This window comes from Plectropomus leopardus, chromosome 22 (genome assembly GCF_026936395.1).
Source record: "Plectropomus leopardus strain MGB_pleo_1.0 chromosome 22, ASM2693639v1, whole genome shotgun sequence".
Classification (NCBI taxonomy): Eukaryota; Metazoa; Chordata; class Actinopteri; order Perciformes; family Serranidae; genus Plectropomus; species Plectropomus leopardus.
In genome coordinates this window covers 7759599-7779158 of record NC_142197.1, presented here as the reverse complement: position 1 = coordinate 7779158, position 19560 = coordinate 7759599, and the positions used below count along the sequence as shown (strand labels likewise).

General features: G+C 43.3%; 1 protein-coding gene across 10 annotated transcripts in view; it reads right to left on the bottom strand.

Annotated features, from left to right (window-relative positions):
- magi2a (membrane associated guanylate kinase, WW and PDZ domain containing 2a) overlaps positions 1-19560 on the bottom strand; it is a 255042-nt gene that overhangs the window by 45240 nt on the left and 190242 nt on the right. For 5 of the 10 annotated variants that reach the window (XM_088073045.1, XM_088073039.1, XM_088073040.1 and 2 more), the window contains 5 exons: positions 13888-13945; positions 11285-11406; positions 9481-9798; positions 8548-8730; positions 1763-2452 (listed from right to left, as the gene is read on the bottom strand). In XM_088073045.1, coding sequence (XP_087929171.1) covers positions 1763-2452; positions 8548-8730; positions 9481-9798; positions 11285-11406; positions 13888-13945 — 1371 coding nt within the window. The remainder of the gene's footprint in view (positions 1-1762; positions 2453-8547; positions 8731-9480; positions 9799-11284; positions 11407-13887; positions 13946-19560) is intronic. The other 5 variants (XM_088073047.1, XM_088073046.1, XM_088073041.1 and 2 more) reach the window with 1 other exon arrangement.

Below are 19560 nucleotides of genomic sequence, written 5' to 3'. Positions count from 1 at the left end.
CTGACAGACACTCCACGCACGACACACCACACATACGCACACACACACACACACACTGGCAGAGCAGAAAACAGTCGGCTACCTGTTGATTCTGCAAATTACAACCCTGTGTGTGACTCACGACAGAGTGCAGTGCATAATTATGATTGTCAGAGGGCCACACATTCGGAAAAACACAGGGTAGAAAGCACTTCAGAGCCATTTGCAGTCTACCAGTGTTTTGTGGGAAAACTGTGCTGCTTTTGACACGCTTTAATTTCGGAGCTTTTATTCGTGCCTCACAAAAGAAGGTAAAATCTTCCATACATATGAAACTGGCATGATAAAAACATCTAAAAGTGACTTTGAAAAATAACTTGGCACTGCAAAAAGCGTGCGCCTCAATCTAAGGACATTTGTTGGCGACACTAAGGTATGGGTCAGTGGGCAGAGCACAGAAACAACTACTTAGTAAAGTGAAGGAAAACAGTTTTTCTCGCTGAGTAAAGAAAACAGGAATAGAAAGGGCACTTGAGAGGAACTGTGCATCAGTCAGCCATTGTTGAGCACTGCAGGACTGCATGACAGGTCTCTGCAGCCTTTGACCGGATCACACAAACAGACACACTTGGATACAACGGTAAAATATGACACAGATGAATAGGCAGACAGATATGCAGCTGGAAAGGCAGAAATGGAGTAGGAATGATTCAAGTGCTCGCGTTGAGCAAACAATCTTTCCAGCATCCCTTCCTGCAGCCACGACCCGATCGTGAGAAAAATGTTGGCATTGTACTTTTCTGCAAACCACAAACATTAGCTCCAGATACTGCCATTCACATTTTTCGCATTGGCCACCGTAGTTAGAAGGCTGACCGCAATGAGCAGTGCTGGAGTTATACTGTCTGTAATACATGGATTTTTTTTAGCTGAAACTGCCTCATTCTGTGTTTATTGGCAGTTTTAATTACCTGGTTTGTTTGCAGAGACCTCTGCTGATGGTTCAGCTCCCGGTAAAAACCTCCTGAATGATAACAACTGAAGGAATTCTAGCCAGGAGACATTTTAGATGGTCGTAATCTGCAATTCACCACTAGATGCCACGAAATCGCCCTAAAGTCTACACACCTCATCTTTAAAACACCTACATTTGGTGGCACAAAAGCCACTGGAAAAGCAGACAGGTCCTTAAAAAAATTCTGTGGATCCAGAGCTTACACACTGTGGGGAAACACTGTCTTTGTTGGCGAAACAAAGTGGGTAATTTTCAGTGAAAAACTCCCAGCTTCTTTGGTGCAAATGCTGCTTGGAATCGTCGCAGCGTGACAGTAGAAACAACAAAGGTTTGGTGGCTCAAACACTGCTGGGAAAAGTAACTGGGAAACGCTGCACTGTGTCAATAAAAAAACCCTAGATTTGGTAAAAAAACACAACCCACCCGGGTTTATTGCCACAAAAGCCACATGGAAACACTGTGATGTGCCCCTAAAAAGCACCCAGGTTTGGTGCCATTAACACTGGTGGAAATGCTGAAAAGGGTCGCCAAAACACAACCAGTGTTGCTTTTAGTTGTTCCCAAACAGTTGTCTGCAGCTGGCAGTTTTCTCACCCAGGTGAGACACCACCCACGATCCCCTCCACCTCCCAATGACAAAATAAGCTCATATACTATGCTGCCTTAGAAACTCTGACATGCATGCATACGTAACATATCCATGGTTTGCAGAAACGTACAATGTGAACATTTTCATCCGGCGACCGGGCTGGAAGCCATGGTTCTTACCTGTTCCGCCTCTCTGAACCACCAGGATCGTCTCCGCTCCTACGGCACACTCCTTGAGAAGCTCCACCACCTGCGTGTGTGCGAATCCCTGCACGTGCTGCTTGTTAATCTCCACGATCAGGTCACCCTCGCACAGGCCTGGGCAGCCCTGAGGCTCCAGCACTTGTTTGACCCGCTGGCCCGTAGCGCTGTCCGCGATAGTGAAGCCAAAACCTTCCACGCCCTTCACCATGGTCAGGGTCAGTAGCTCCCCCTGTGTCGCCCCTGACGACGCCATGGAGACGCTGTCAGGAGGTGTGGTGCCGGTGGTGGGAGGAAGCGAGCCATCCAAGTGGGTGTCACCTGGATGAGGGGTGAGCAGCTGCTGCTGGGCGTTGTTGACCTGGTCCTGACCCGGGTCTGTGACGAAGCGCGCCGTGCGGGACAGATAGTCCAGGTAGTTGTCGTAGCCCGTCCTGCCATTCACCATGATGGGCCGCTGCTCCATTATGCCCAGCGGGGAGATTATGGTGGTGGTGGCGGTGTTGTTGTTGGTGTTGGTGGCCTCCTCTGGGTCGTAGGGCAAAGGGTAGCCACGACACAAGACCAGAGTGACGCTCTGGCCAATCGGCACCGACTGGAAAAGTTTGACCACATCTGCGTGGGTGGTTCCCAGGACGCACACATCGTTGATGTAGACAATAACATCACCTGCAGACAGAAGGTTGGACAGACAGAAACAGAGTAGTCAGGTATAGGGAATGGAAAAACCGGGGTTAAAACTGGGGCTAAAACGTGAAAAAGCAACTTCTGGTGACTGTTTCTGAAGCAGGAAAACTCAGTAAAAAAGTATTAGAAAATAACATGAAAATTAGTTTACAAAACAACAAAAATGACAATACACAAAACTTTTTAAATAATTTTATAATCTACTAATATATTGCAATTTGTGGAATATTTCTTTCCAAGTTGCTCATTGAGTTTTCTTTGTCCTGGTACCAAAGAGTAGTGTGAAAGTCAAGAGCCCTCACTCTGCAGCAAAATCTGGGGACCAACACCTTCCCAGAGTTACAGTGCATAGCACACTGACTGGCAAAAAACAAAAACAAAAAGCGGCTGCTCAACTTGAGACAAAGCTAAGTTAAAGAAACCCTCAATGAGAAACTGCGTTGATCTTAAGTCATGTGATATCAAGACTTGACAACTATTCAATCATCTGTACAGTAAATCAGCACTTTATCTCCTTTGACGTTCCTTACAGCTATAAACAATCTCTTCTGACAAACATAGCCACAGATAATTTCTTATCTGCTCTTACAGTGTAAAATACTGCTGATGACAAGTGGCTAAAATGTTTGCCTTTTATGGGACCAAGTGCTTTTATTTGCTCCCTGCAATATACTGCACTCAGTGCTCTGTAGATAAAACCAAGCTGACAATTAAATGTTCCCACACAAAAGTGCTCCACATCCAGGCTTATCTTTGTCTCAGCCAGATCACTAAATATAGAGTTTGATGCTGTGCTGTGCAGAGCGGCATGCAAGTTTGTAAAAACACTGGGCAAGTGGGAACACAAGGCACGATCAATTTTAAAGTCTGACAAACAGCATTACCCAGGTTGATAATGAAAACAATTAGTTTGTAATTCTAAGTATAACTGTCGTGCTCTTTCCAGAGTGGGCAGGGTGAGCGTACAAGTGTGTGTTGCAGAGAGAGGAAATGAAAAACAAAGATCCTTCACCATTAATAAGCAAAGCATGTGCTTCACTGATTGGCCCTCACCTTGCTAACCACAAGTGCCACACTGTCCAATTCTCTCCAAACGTGAGCAGGAGACGATAATAGCACTAATGGTTGGGTCAATGACACTTTTTCTGGAACAACATGGCAATTCATATTGATTTGCTGGATTGACTGTTGAAGTGGAGCCGTGTGGCCGACTCCTCTTAGTGACGACAGACGAGGTAAATGGAAGTTGAGATATTTCCGAAATGTTCTCTCATTGTACACTGTGCAGTGGACAAATGCTTTCCAAGTTTAGACGCTCCGCCAGTATTGATGCAGCGAGCTCACGCCTCCAGGCAACGTGACGTGAGGGCCTTTTTAATTAATACGGGTAAACGCGGACGACATTTGCCTTGAGCACCAGTGTCACAATCAATAGTTGAGCACACTGGCAGAAAACAAATGACGGTGCCGTGACCTCGTAGCGCCCTCGCTGTGCCCATAGATCTCAGTCGCTGACCGGGGAGGAAAAGACGGAGAGCAAACATGTTTTACAGATTAGGAAGAAACAACTTCGACCATGCGTGATATGACATGCCATGCAGATACTTTTGGTTTTATGTACCAAACTTTTGAGATATTTGCCTCTGAAGCTTCTTTACCACATTAATGGATGGGGAATTAATCTTTCAGTCTCGACAGACGAATTGAGATTTTAAGTGTAAATTTACAATGCCGTGGGCACCATAAATTAAATCCAAGTGACAGACTTCAGTCATTAGCATATCTTGAAAACAGTAACTGAATCAACAGTTACCACATGAGGAACAGGAAATAGAGTGAGAGTAGTGGAGACGCAGCTTTTCCTATCCAGTAACAATTCCACCTACATTTGAGTCTGTGTTGCCAATGCAAAACAAATCTAAGGTTAAGGTACATGTCCATACAGATTTCGTTCTATTGCACGTTTTTGGTGAAAACCATCTATAATAAAACACAACTGATCGCACTGAGACACAACAAACTATATTGTCAAATAAAAACAGCTTGTTTGTCTGTTATCAGGCTATTCAATGGCCATTATTAGTAATAAATTGGATTTATATAACGCTTTTCAAGAACTCAAAGTCGGTTTTTCAGTGTAGATATGGGCTAGAAGGGGCCTGACAGACCTACTAAGAGCTTTAGAAGGCCATTATCAGGCCATTTTTATTATTTTTGAGCGTTGTTATGGAGAAAGTCATGTGAGGTAACACTTTTAAAGAGCTGGAAAGTGGGGATGGGAGATGGGAGGGGTGTTGCATAGGTCAAATCAACACAGGACTTTCACTCAGGGGAGCATGGTTTGTGTCATGCATGAGACAACACTGATATTTTTTAACCAGAGACGGCTTTAACAGACGTAACATGATATATTTTCCTACATCTAGCCATGTAGTTTTTACGCCTAAACTAAGGAAAGTAAAACTTAACAAAACTGCAATCATTTCACAATGTTGGATATGTAAATGGGATGATAACGGCCTTTGAACCTAATAGATCTGGCAAGACCTCTCTAACCCATATCTCGGAGGCTAAAAACCACAGATAACAGCCATTTAATTAGCTGACAACCTCCAAATTGGGTGATCCAAATCAGTAAAAAATCAAATGTGATATGAAAGTGCAAAAATGCAAGTGGCCAGCTACGAAACCTGTTGATTAAGCTGCTGATTTTTTCTTGATGAAGTTTCTTTGAGGTCAGGTTGCTGTTGCAACAGAGCAACTGAGAGAAAACTCATCCTCCAAAACAGAGTTTTTGGAGGATGAGTTTGGTTTACAGGCTGGCGGCGGCTTCACTGATAAAGACAGAACACTCTGAAGTGCCCGCGTATAAAACATTTGTAAAATCTGATGATTCATTTTGTACATTCACTGCTGCAATGTCCTATTTTTTTAAGTGGCTCGGCCCTTGAACATTAGTTTATTGTCTATTCAATTCTGAGGTGTTTTTATGTTATAAAAAAAAAAAGTCACAAATATATGCGTGCATACAAGAGCACAGAAATAATCTCATCAACAGAGAACACAGGGAGGAAAATGCACTCATGGCCGCTAAACAGTTCCCTCTCCATCCATTATAAAACCTCCCGTTAGGTCCCTTGTATAATCTAAATCACATTGACCTTAGCTGTAAACACCACACTCTCCGGGACCAAGGCCCACGCTGCTTGCTGCTTCATCTTTATTGTCCCATCCTTGCATATTCCTTATGACATATTCATCTCCGGCTAATGGTGTGTTCAAGAGTCTGTCGACATAACGAGAGGTCTTAGTGGCCCCGCCGAGGCGAGGCCACGATAACAGAGCAGTTTAGAGTCTCAGCAGGGTACGCAAATTTGTTAAGAGGCTGTGCGATTTTGTGTGTTTGAGTGTGTGTCAGGTTAAACAGTGTGTAGTCCAAAGTGCATCAGGGTCATGTCAGACGTGCAAGTGTGATTAGAATAATGATAAGTGTGTCTAAGGATTTAGCAGACAAAACACCAAACAAACACCTTAAATGAAAGGAAATATGTTATATAACTGACTAACTGCTAAAGTCACAAGTACTACAAGCAGGACGGGTAGAGAGATGTCTTATTTCAGCCTTTCAAAACCAAAAACACAACAGCAAAAGTGCAGTGTGTTTATATACTTTGATGTTAGCTTCTATTGTTAGCTTGTCCAGCTAACTAGCTAACTTTTTCCTACAACAGTTATCAAGCCTTAATTTTTAGGGCGATGAGCAAATAAGTAATGAACCATATTAGTTATTGGGGTTTGAGGTTACGTAAAAAAGCCATTTCAGTAAAATAACTCTCTTTTGCTGAATGAGTGTTACAGCAGTCAGACGCTCCAGTTTCAAACACACTGTACCAAGAAACCCACAGAATTATGTATTAAACGCTGCCTCTGGCATCCAAACTAAACCTCTCCACAAACACAACTCGTACTCTTATTCCACTAAAACATCACAGCTAACAAGTCCCATATATCTTCTAAATTCTACAAAAGACAAACACAGCACACCTTGCACAAAACCGCATTGCATGTGGTCTACCAGACACAAATCAGATGTTCTAAAAAAAACAACTTTTACAATAAGTGCTTGAATATGTTTTCCCTGGTTGTGTAATCACGTAATGGAGACAGCCAGGAGGGGTCATGAGGAAAAAGCAGCGCAAATTATCTATCTGGGATTGGGGATTTCACACCTCCGCAGGCGTGGTTTTTACGTGCGTGCGAGCTCGGAGTTACTGTGATGGAGCTCGCGCTGTTACTGCAGAAGTAGGACACAAAGTCTGAGGAGGCAGAGTGGGGGGATGGAGGCTGGATGGTGAGATAGAGATGAAGATGAGTTGAAGGGAGGAGGCGGTGGAGAGGAGAGGAGATGGGGAGTGGGATAGTAGAGAATGGAGAGGGATTTGCTAGTTATATCTGGAGGAAAAATACGTGAAAGAGAAAGGGGAATTCTGAAAGAAAAAGAGAGAAGGGGATGAGGAGACTCTCAAAATGTTTTATACGCCGTATTGTCAGGACGAGCTTTATTAGTCATCAAGGGATCTATTTTGGACTGCTGCAACGTCCCATATATACAGAAACAGACATTTATGACCCAGTGCTCTGAAAGACGTCAACCACAATCTAATAGAACAATTCAAAAGTATTTTGGAGACGACTCGCTCTACTACGGAGCAAACTCCCTGACCGGATTACTTTATGTGTGATAGATGGCCACTATAAGCTCTGTGTTTGCTCCAGCGTACACATAAAAACATCGCTCCATTCTCTCTCACTCTCTTGACCTTTAATACAGCTGGTCTGTCTCTCTCTCTCGTGTGTGTGTGTGTTTGTGTGTGTGTGTGTGTGTGTGTGTGTGTGTGTGTGTGTGTGTGTGTGTGTGTGTGTGTGTGTTAGTGTGCTGCAGTTCCACTCCCATGTGGCCACAGTCAGGAGTTATGGTGATCATAAAGTCCCTGTCATGATTAATGGAAGAACAAAACTCTGCAGTTGGTGCACATGCATGTGATCACACACACAGAGCTCACACACACTCACACAGAGCGCACACACACACACACACACACACACACACACACACACACACACACACACACACACACACACACACACACACACACACACACACACACACACACACACACACAGAGCTCTCACACAGCCGGCTTAGCAAGTTGCACCTGCCTACATTGCTCACATATGAACTTGTGGCCATTTTATCTTGAAGAGAAACCTGCATACACACTATATGAACTGCAGACTGTGTTCATATTTGGGCGTGATTGTTTGGATTTTGCTGTGTGGGCTGCAGTGCATTAAAAAGGTGAATTTAGGGAATGTGGGGCTTGAAAATTTTGCACTTAGCCGTGTTTCTTTGGATGTCTGCTGATAAGTGGACCACATGCTGCAGAAATCACACTTCTAAGGAAAGCCACGGATAATTGTTTTGGCGACATTTGCAGGGATTTTTGTGATTCTCTGTAGTTTTAGCAGAGTTGGGCAAAGTATTCTGATCTTCTGTTTTGGTAAAGCATTAAAACCAAATCATAGCAATACTCTGTTACACCTAAAAGTCCTGCGTTCAAGCTTTAGGGGATTAGGTGGCATCTAGTGCTGAGGATCGCAACCATCTGCAAAAGGACTCCTGCACACTGTCTAACTCGCAAAATCACTTGTATTTGCGATGTTGCGGTACTAGACTTTCATCAGGCAAACCTTTGTAATGTACAAGTACCATGAAAGTAATTTTTTGTTGAAAGAAGTGTGTCTTACAATGCTAAAATGACAGTTTGTTCATATGCTTATATAAGCATCTGTACTATATTTAATGTTAAATCCTGATTAAATGCATGCAAATGACAAATAAGAGCCATAAATAAGCACGGATGATTTTCTTTTGTGCCTTTCAGGTCTTTATTTGAGCTACATGTCAACATTGTGTGTGCTCTCATGTGTTTGATACTTTCGCTGCTTGGTGTCTCAAGAGAGGTCGTGTTTTTTGTTTGTAAGAGTGTTTGTTTTCGGTCATGCCTTAAGCTCACCTGTGGCCATTTTCCCGTCAGCTGCGGCCGGCCCATCAGGGATGACGCTCTTGACCTGGAGGAATTCATCCGGCTCGTCGCCTCCGATGATAGTGAATCCAAAACCCATGTTGCTCTTTTGGAGTGATGTGGACAAGAAACTGCCTTTCAGCTGAGTGGGGTCCCGCGTGAACAGCGGCTTCTCTGCAAAGGACACACAAAGAAACATATTAACCAAATACAAACGCTGTGAGTGCTTTATGGGAAAGATAGACATGACCTCGAAGCTGGTGCAGGGCAGTGCTCACAGGGTGGGGGCATGGGGAAAAGCTTATCCAGTCAGATAACGGGTGTAGCCGCAGGAAAACTGGCAGGGTAACTGCAAAAACTTGGACAGAGGTGGTGCTCAAAGATGCGGGTGTGGCTACCGTGCAAGGTCAACACCCAAACATACTCATATCTGTCCCTCTCCTCCCATGCCGGGATAGAAAGGGTGCGTCAGTGGTCTTCAGTCCCATCCAAAGGCAAGGTAGCGGTAAAATTCGGCACATGACATGCTGTCAATGAGGGTTCCAAGAGAAGATGGTTAGGGAAGAAGTGGGAGATTTCTGAAGGAGGGAGAGCTGGGAGATTTCTGGAGGAGGGGACGCCTTGTGAAGGAATGAGAGCCAACAAGCTTAGTCACACTTAACCAAGTGCCCCATCTTTTCAGGTTGGAGGGAGACGTGGCTAGCGTGCTAGTTTACATCCTTTGTTTGCCGTCACTGGTCCAGACATCGGCTGAGTGATTACACTCTCCGCCTGCTTATGCCAGGCGATAAGACGTGTCATGGTTAACGCTCAAATCCAACGGCCTCAAGCGAGAAAGAGCTTGCTTGCGAGCTAGCATGCGTACAGTAAGGCAGCCACGAGAGCGACAGTCAGCCTCCTTTGCTCCTCTCCTGGCCTACTTACTGACAAAGTGCCACAGGGAGAAAGGGCTACAGACGGGCTGCTCTAGCACCACGGTGCAGGCGGAGGTGTGAAGTGGCTGCCGCTGCTGCTGCTGCTGCTGCTGCTGCTGGTGGTGCCGGTGGGGGCATGTTTTCATCCGCCGAGTCAGGACACGCCGGAGTGGGGAGACGTCGGCGGAGGAGGATGTGGCGTACGCGGACCTGCGACCCAGAGTTGGTGAGTGGCGGAGGTCGCCGAGGCTGTGGCAGCGCTCGGGCACTGGGCCGACCTGAGCGAGGGGGGATCTGGGGAGGGTGGCACAGGGGCTGGCATCCTCCACTGGCATCGAAGTTTGGAGTGAAAAAGGGAGGAGGGAGGAGGTGGGGAGAGGGAGGAGAGAGAGCCTCACTGGAATGTACACAAAGTGTAACCACGGAGACAGGCTCTCGAGTCAGAGCGGCGGACTACTACGTTACTATGGAAACAAACCTCCTCTTCACCAGTCCAGACAGGTTTTTTTTTTTTCGGAGCAGTACATCCGACTGCTGCTGTGGCTGGTGGAGAGCGAGCACTGGAATCAGGCAGCAACAAACCAGTCATTAACAAAATAATGAATCACATTTAAACCCACATGTTCAATATTTACACGACCAGCAAGGAGCAGTCCAAGCAAAGTGCTGGCGCTTCTCCAACTGACGCTTAAAAAATCTGTTTTTTTCACGTTTCTGTCAGTGGAGATAAAAAGTAGAAAACAACATGCTTGGTTGTCATCCCTGTTTGCATGTTGCTATGGTGATCCAACATATGCGCAACAAATGTCTCCAGAAGAGTAAATTTCTAACCCACAGAAAAAAAACTGGAAAGTGAGTCCCACTTTGATTCATATTGTGAATACAAGATTAATTTAGGGGTGTAAACTTGTGTGAAATGGCTCAACAAAAACATGAAATGATTTGGTGTTCAGATCGATGTGTTTAAAGAAATACTGCACCCACAATTGTATATCAGCTGTGTGACCTTGAATTTATTGTAGACATGAAGATCTTTTATCATGATGTGGCTCATATTATTTGTGGCGTCTTGTAAACCCTTGTTTGTATACAGGACGTATAAAAAAATAAAAAAATCTTAAATATTTAGTGTCATTTATTTGTTACAATGCTACTGTCACGTCATGGTATGAGTTAAGTACAAGTGGTTTTGTTTCAAAGTTGTAGTACTTTGTACTAGCAAAATACCTCCTAAATGTATGCTCTCTTTGGTTATGTCAAAGAAGGCGACTAATATGTCTTTTGTAAATTAATACCTCCACAAATAGCGACAATGTGATTCATGGATTCAGTGATCTGTGTCCCTGGGCAAACGCCGTCATGTAAACATGCGTTTACTTTAATAGTAAGTCAACATTTTCCAAATCTAAACATCTTGATAAATCTGTAGCTGTCTGCTCAGGACCCAAAGTAGTGCGGTGTGGAGTGTGAAGTTGTTTAAATAAGCGGTTCTATAGAAACACCACAGGCCAAGCAATCGGCCTGTTCCCAACAGACATGTTTTGATCCATAATTATCCCCAAAGATTTTTGACAGCAACTATTCAGATCAAATGTTTGTTCATTTGGTTATAATAAAACAGAAAAGGTACAACACATCAATGTTTGAAGCAAGTAAAGAGGCTTTGTGAGGCTGTATGTAAAAAAAAACACTGAACTTGAAAAGGTTAACAACTGACTCGGATAGGGTGCTATACTATACGGACGAAAGATGACTATATTCCCTAATAATGTTGAATAAGTGGTCTTTTTCCTGTGAAAGCCTGGCGGTCTTACCTCTGTAGATGGTGGGAAGGGGCAGTGAGGACAGACCCTGGCTTTGCATCTGCTGCTGCTGCTGGAGTCTCCTTTTAGCTTCCAGGACTGGGTTCTCAAACTGGGTCCTTCTATTTATATGGCTACGATGATAAAGGAAAAAAAAAAGCAGAGGAGATTTCAGATTTCACACTCTCACACACTTAACTCAGCCCCCCTCACGGCAAAGATCACATCTAAAAAACCCTGGCACTACAGCAGCCATTGCTGTGATGATTAATTACTGTAAATGGACGGTCCCTGAGATTATGCAACAGAGCCGCAGAATGGCTTTTCTGAGTTTAAAAAGAAAAAAAATGATTTGATCTGATTCTGGGCTTTTTTCTTCTGACATTCAGCCCATCTCTTATAAGCAGAATTATGTGAATCAGTGACTGGGAGGAAACCTACACATGAAACAATGATTTCCTTCAACGTCCCACGTCGTTCTTAATTTAGTTTGCAAGGGGGGGGATAGTCAGTGACTACAAATACTGTAATTTGCCAGTGTGAAATAATTAGTCATCATTAGATACTTCCCTCACTCTTTGAGGCTGCATTGTGCTCTCTCTCTCAGACGCACACACACACACACACACACACACACACACACACACACACACACTTTCTCTCCTTATCCTTTAATGAACACACCAGTATCACGGTGCTAATTACAAAACAAGTCCATTTTTACATAGTTACATAATTTCAAGGTCTGGCAACTTCTTTTGTTATATTATCATGACGAAAAAGCAAGACAATAGCCACTTATACATCGCCTGTTCAAGGCGGAATCTGACGCCATTATGTCGCCTTGACGTTGTGTATAAAAGGTACAATTGTGGGATGGAGAGACACAGTCATTTCACCTTTAAGCCGCCACAGAAGGTAGTAACAGAGCAGTGTCTGAATAAAAAGGACAGCCAGCTGGATGGAAACATGAGCGGGACAGGTGAGACGTTTTGACGATGGGTTATGTGTGTGACCCTGTACCAGAAGATTTAAAAAGTAGCCGATGGCAAACGGAAATGTCCGCAAATTGAACAAAAAAGAGATTTGGGAGCTCCATTTCCTCCGAACAGAGGACATGATCAGCCGCCATATAACAGAGATGGTTAATAAAAGTTATTGCCATGTTAATGTCATTGTTTTTGTTTAGAAAGCTCTGCCTGCGCTTATGTTATATGTCACACTAAAGGCCGATCCTCTTGTGTGAAAGAAGTATTTCACTGCAGCAGAAAATGCAAATAATTTTGAAATCTGTGCTACATGACCAGAAAAAAAGGGTGAAAAATGGCACTTTTGCTCAAGAGGTACAAAGCCTAAAATGACCAGAATGCAGTGCGCTGCTCGCCTGGTTGGTGACGTAATGGGAGCTGGTGCGTGTGGGTTATATTTAATCAGCTGCTTAATTTTACTGTTTGATCTCAGTTTTTTTGGCCTCTGTTTTTACTGTGCAGGGAGCAGTATGGTGCCAACTTCCTGTTCACAACTCTCACTATGACAGCTAAACAGAGCACTAAAATGTAACAAAATCTTCCTTTACATTCCATCAGCACTGCCCAGTTTTATAGTTTGATCGATTTCAGTCAGAGTTTGAGAGACAGAAAAGGGAGCAGGTATATGTAATGGTCTCTTTCAATAGTTTTTGTGTCCACATATGCAGCATGAGTGGCAGGCAATATAAAAATGCAAATGTGCAGCCTGTAGTTGGAGTAACAGTCCAGGAGAGCCACTGAAACTCCACCAAATGATGTGTTTTGCACCAATTTGCATTATCTGTTGGAGTTTTGCTGTAGGGGGACGGAGGGGTATCTAGGTACTGGTTAGACTGAGGAAAGTTTTCCACAGTTCATTTCCATATATCCACATTGTTTTCATACAAAGCTGGATGAAAATCAGCAAAGTATCCTGTTAAACGTCATGCAGGACATACCTCTTTTGTTTCTGCGATGCAGGCATGCTATCTAAAATCACACACTGAAGCAGAGTGATGCTGCTGTTGCTTAGTTCTGTGTACAAATGCAAAGGAGGCACAAAGAAGGTACTTCCTATGGTGCAATCTCTGTGTAAAATGGACTAATGAGAAGATCTGAAGAAGGGGAGGTGCAGCGCATGAGGCTGTGTGTGTCATTCTGGAGGTTTTCTTAAGCAAAGTCGAGCCAAATGACTCCCCCTGCCTGTCTAAAAATAGAGCCTCGTCCCTACGCCCTGAAGTGGAGAGCATCCAGCCAAAGAAATGACACCTCTGAACAGGGAGGGGACACGCGGTTCAATAGAGAGGACATGCTACTGCAGCAAAGATACGTGCACAATGTTTCAAAGGAGATCTTTGCTCGTGAGCTAATCTACAGATACAGATGCAGTGAGTGCTTCAGACAGAAAGATGACACAGAAATATGGATTAGCACATACTGACAAATGAACTTCCTCCTGCAAACAAACAGTGAGCCGTCACGAGCCAGACAAAGGAAGCTGCTTCCTGGCTGCAGTCTCCTCCTAATAAATATGATTAATACAGCACCACCGCGCTGCGCTGGAAATCAAAAGCACGCCATTACATATTAAAGATGTACCCGACTTACTCAACATAGTAGCTGCCGTAAATGGGGTCATCGATTTTCTCCCAGCCGTATGGAAGCTCTGCAAAAAAAAAAACAAAAACAGCAGCAATAAGACAACAATAATGAAGGGCTTGTTTATTCAATGAACTTGCAACAGAATATTGATCTTGCATTAAAACATCTTTGTGAGCAGAATTAGTTTACAGCATCATTTTACTGTCGGTAATTACCAAGAATATGATGGCGTGATAATATGTTAACTGGCCATATGCTCAGGCTTGTGAATATTCTGAAATCTTTTATAAAAACTGGATAGCGACAAGACACCAGAAAAAAAACCAAACGTGTTTTCTCAACAATGTGTCACATTGATTGATTTAAAGAGGCTACTGGCTCTTTTAAAGCCACACATCAAATGAATCCCTCTCCAAGAAAAACGTTGCAAAATAACACCACATATTGATAGATCTAGCGACTTTTTTTTTTTTTTAAATCAGTGAAATATTCATGGCCTGCATCTTTTCCATGTTGTAAATATTGTGTTTTGATGTGAAAATGTTGCATAGATTAACAGCTTGAACTAGAACAAACCCTGAGGGAGCTGAACCTCCACAGGATCAACTGGTACAAGCTTCTGCTGGTGTTTAACAGTTTGACTCTGAATGTTTTAACGCAAACAACGTCAATACCTACAAATAGCACATGACAGTCAAACTGACAAATGACAGACAGCTCAAACATCACATATGCTGAGAGGGGAATTTGAATGACACATTTTAAAGTATAAATGTCAGTGCTCAAACTTTTGATTTATTGTTTTATAAAAGAACATTATCAAGCGTGCAGTGTCATGAAACAACGCAAATCCAACTACTTGTTAGACAAGTTCAGGACAACATTCGTAAGAAATGAATAGGGTCACCATGACGTACGAAGTACACTGTGATTAATTTCAAGGAAGAGGCTTTGTATGGCTTTAGCATTCGCTAATTTGTAAAATTTGTAAAATTATCGATTACCAAAACACAGAGTAGGAATAAGGTTGATAAGATTGTCATTAGTTTCGTAAGTATTTGGTCATAAACTAAAGCAAAACTGATATTTTGACCTTATGTTGGTGCTAAACAAAAAATCAGACCATCATTGAAGTTATTAGAATTGATCCTCAAGGGACCTCGAATGTCTGCAGCAAATTTCCCAGCAATCCATACAATAATTGTTGAGGCATTTCACTCACGACCACAAATGTCAACTTGCCGGTGGCACCAAAGGAAAAGTCAAGGGATCACCAAAGTCACTGAGACTCATCCTCTGGGGACCACAAATGCCCGTCAGTGACTTCATGGTAATCCATCCCATAGTTGTTGAGATATTTAAGTCTGAACTAAAGCTGACAGACCATCGTTATCGTCAATACAGCAACTGCTGACATGGCTAAAAGGTGCTGCTCAGATAGACAGCTTTAACTTTCCAAAGTGGTCCTAACTTTTAAAAAGAAAACACGGTATGGGTGCAAAGTCATAGATATTTCTGCGCTCTCAGCCTCTTTCTGTATGTGGACAGCGTTGCAGAACATGCTGCCTTTGTTCTCAGTGATCAAAGCTCTTCCTCAAACCCCTGACAGTGATCAGTCACGCTGGACAGGATTATCGAAGTTGCCCTCTCCTCTTTCCTTTAGCCCTCAGCTCACTGACAAAACACAGCTCTTCTAAACGTGTCTAGGAGGAGTCCCCCTGTTTGCTTTCCAGGACAGCAGCAATTAGCATTTAAAGCATATTCCCAAATGGAGTGTTTTAGCATAATAGCATGATCATTCAAAACCAAGTTTGGGAACATCGTGTTAGAAGCTCCTGCTGATATAGCATCTGAGCTGAATCTAGCGCCGGAGCTCGGGGACAGCGTGTTCCAGTGCATCTCGGCTTAGAATCAGACCAGCTTTGATTAGTGACAATGCGAAGTTAATCAGGATGGGAGCGGAGATAAGAGCAGAGAAAATGCTTCCTAATCAGAAAGGGAAGCAACCAGAGGGAGCGCTAAAGCACCTCGGGCTCACGAGGACCCCGAGGCTGGTGGAGGGCACGGCTCCAGCTTGTGAGAAACACACACAGACAGTCTTACACAAAGATAACATATACTGTGTGGTCATTGCGTACATTTATTAGCACTGCTTGGCCTAGTTTACAGACTCCAGAGGATGCTGTGCGTCCCCCCTGGTCCTCCCACACAGCAAAGAATAATCAAAACAATGCTGGTGCAGTGTTCATGCACGTGCCATATGCTTCTCTGAACCCCTGCCCCCATCCCCTCCAAACAAATTATTAAACTTTCAGTAGGACGGACTATTTTCTGCCTGCACACTCACTAAAATGCATACTTACCACACACACACACACATGCTTGTGAGTGATATAACTAAGTGCTGCGAGCAGGTTGACAGCCCACGGGAATACCTCCTGTGAACACTGCAACGTTCCTTAGCCCCATCTCCACTCATTAAATATGAAAGAGACTGTTTCATGTTCTCACCTTTACTGGGCGCCACACACACACGAACACACACACACTATCATTTTCATATGCACACACATAGACACACAAACGCAGGAGATCAAAGGGCTGTCGTGTATTTCAGCAGTCTTCTTATGAAAAGCTTTTCTATTAAAATGTCCACCGGAGGAGCTGCAGGAAGCTAGAAATGTCTCTGCAGAGAGGAGGGAAGACAGACTCCACAAACTGAGCTGCAAAGAGCGTTTTTGGAGGTGAAACTCAAAATGAGAACACTCAAAATGTCGATAAGGATTGCCTAATTGCTTGTGCTGTTTGCCCATTTGGACTTCTTTTCAGCGATGCTTCTGTGTTCCCAAATCTCAGCAAGTAAATAGTTCAACATTATGAGAAAATGTGCTTTTTGAGTTAGATGAGAAGATCGATATCCCTGTGTCTGAGAGTATGAGGGAAGAGAAGAGTCCTGAATGGGTCTGACTCTGAAGACCTGCTGCTGAAATGGCATTGTGACATGCAATCAGGAGCACTGTCGTGGGGTAAAAATGAAACTGGGGCCATAATAGAGTGCCCCAGTAATGAGTCCCAAAACCCAAAAATGAGTTAGCATTTCCGCACCTCAGGTTCCCTCGTCACGAAGTCAATGGGTTTTTTAAATTAGTTTTTTGTTTGAAGCCTCAAATAAGGTCTATGGTTAACACAAGCTGAAGAGACTTTTAAGTTTTGTTCAACTTTAAATACATCAGTAAATACTAAACTTTGAAATGTTTTATGTGTCTTTAAAAAGGCAGTTTCAAACAAATAGCTAAATAAGACGACACAATCGATTTGCGCTGAACACAGCTTTAGAGCCTCTTTGTAATGGCGATGTGTAGTTTGTTGAAAGCCTAATGTTAGTTTTTCACTCCTGGTGATTGCATTTAGGCTTCAAAAATCCTGAAAGTGCCCCCTGACTCCCCTTAGTTTGAGCCCCCAGTGTTTACAACGTGTGTCTCTGCCCCTGCCTAGTTCAATACACTACATGGGGTTGCTGCTGCAGTCTTATTTGGGCTGGTATAAGTCGTAACTCATGGTGGCTAATGTTTGCAAACTTAACATACAGCATACTGATATGTACTGGATGTTATTGAACCTGATTGTGGACTAAAATATAATTTAATAAATGATCCTGCAATTGTTATAGCTAGCCCTTATTTAGCAGTCTTGCTATCATGTGGTGTCCTTGCTGCAGGGACTCACTCTCTATCTCTCGCTCTCTCTCTCTCACACACACACACACACACACACACACAGAAATGCTGTTACTTTCACTGAGCATTGTGCTGATAAATGCTGAACTTGGGTGGATTGTCTCTTTGCACGCTCTCTTTTGTTTGGCTCCACTGAGTGTCATCTATAACCTCTCTGTCAGCAGCCGGCGATGGAGAGCTAACTCCCCGGGACAGAGTGTGTGTGTGTGCGTGTGTGTGCGTGTGTGCCATATAAAGCCAGCGCTGCTTATCACTGCCATGCTGCATGCGTCCAGGAAGGAAATGTCAAGCTGGTGTGAAATTTTCAGGTAGGAGCTCTTATGATGGAGCCCCGAAGCGAGTGGAAAAATGTTTGCAATCTCTAGTCATGCCACAGCATCCATCCTGCAGTCACAGGTGGAGGGCCACTTACGACCAGCAGGAGGCATCCTGGCATCTTCCCCACGTTTTCTCTCCCCCAGTGCTACTCAATAATATCACCTTATTTCCCCTTCTTCTTCTTCTTCTTCTCCTTCTTCTCCGTTTTTATCCCTACTTCTTCCTTCCTCAAGTATCCTCTCATCTCACATGCAGTCTGACAGAGCAGAGCTTTTTTTTTAAAATTTCGTGCTCAACAAGCTTGTGCATTTTTCATTCTGCTTTTTCTAATTTGGTCTGAGGATGGCAAACCACCCAGTCCCACAGCCAGCGGAGGGATTTACACGTCCTGTTTCCTTTATTCATTCTTTCCTTTCTTACATCTTTTGAGGAGGAAACCATCTGAACCGATTTTCGGCACCTTGAGCCTTTTTCAAGTCACCAATATAAATAAATAAAGTTTACTGTTGCACTGTGCTGGGCTTCATTTATCAAGTCACCTGTCAATGCAGTGCACATTCAAGCAGTGAGTTTACTGTAAAAAACTTCCCACTGATTAATCAAAGTTTCTTTTGGTCAATACGAGCACAAAATCCACTGGCTGAGGTCGCTCTGATGTTTAGGAACACTGAGTTTAGAGCACACATTTGGCAGCACACTCAAATGAAATATATAAGACTTCTGCACAGATAAATGGAGTTCAGTTTGCTGTTTTTGTGGGCAGAGGTTCAAACTCAGCTACTGCAGAGCCATTTCTTTGTAATTATAATCCCACCTCAATTATCTAAACTGAAAGCAAAACTAGAGAGTCTCACAAATGCCGACAAACTTGCAATACTGGCCTTAATTATCCGAGTTTCCTTCATGAAAGGTCACTGAATTCATAGATGTATTATCTAAGGTACAATAACTATGATTTAATATCCAATAACAATAAAAGCACAGCGCACACAGGTTGATACTTCTTCTTAGTTTAAACCTCAGTATATTCTCAGAGGACAGGGTCCCAAAGGGGTTCTCCCTGAAAAACTGAAGTTCTACCCAAAACTATTTGCTTCTAAAGAAACAGTTTTTTGATGCAAAGGTATTTCAGGGTTCTTTGTAAGACAAAAGTTTCCATGAAGAACCATTTTTATCCTAAAAACTTATTTTTTAAGAAAGAAATCTTAAAGGAAAGCTAAAAGTATGGGCGTTAAAAGATCATCATCCTCAAATCCCCTTTGTTAGCAACCATAGAAGATGAAAAGGAACCCCTAAGTAAGGCTCTGGGTGGACCTCTTACACCACAGAAGGATTTTCTTTAAAACCTTGAAGTGGGAGTTCAGGCTGAACCCAAATGGTTTAAGGTAATTCTCGGTACAACCCTATGAAAGGGTTACAGGTAGACCCCTATTAAAGGTTCCACCAGGAACCAAAAAAGGGGACAAGCTGGAGAACCCTGTATGCTTTTAGTAAGTGCCTTATTTGTAAGAGTGTTGACTATTTTCACTACAATCATTATAATCATTAGAACCTCAGTAGAACCTCTTATATGGGGTTCTGGGTCGAACCTTTTACAGATGCTTCAAGGTATAACCCCTTTTGG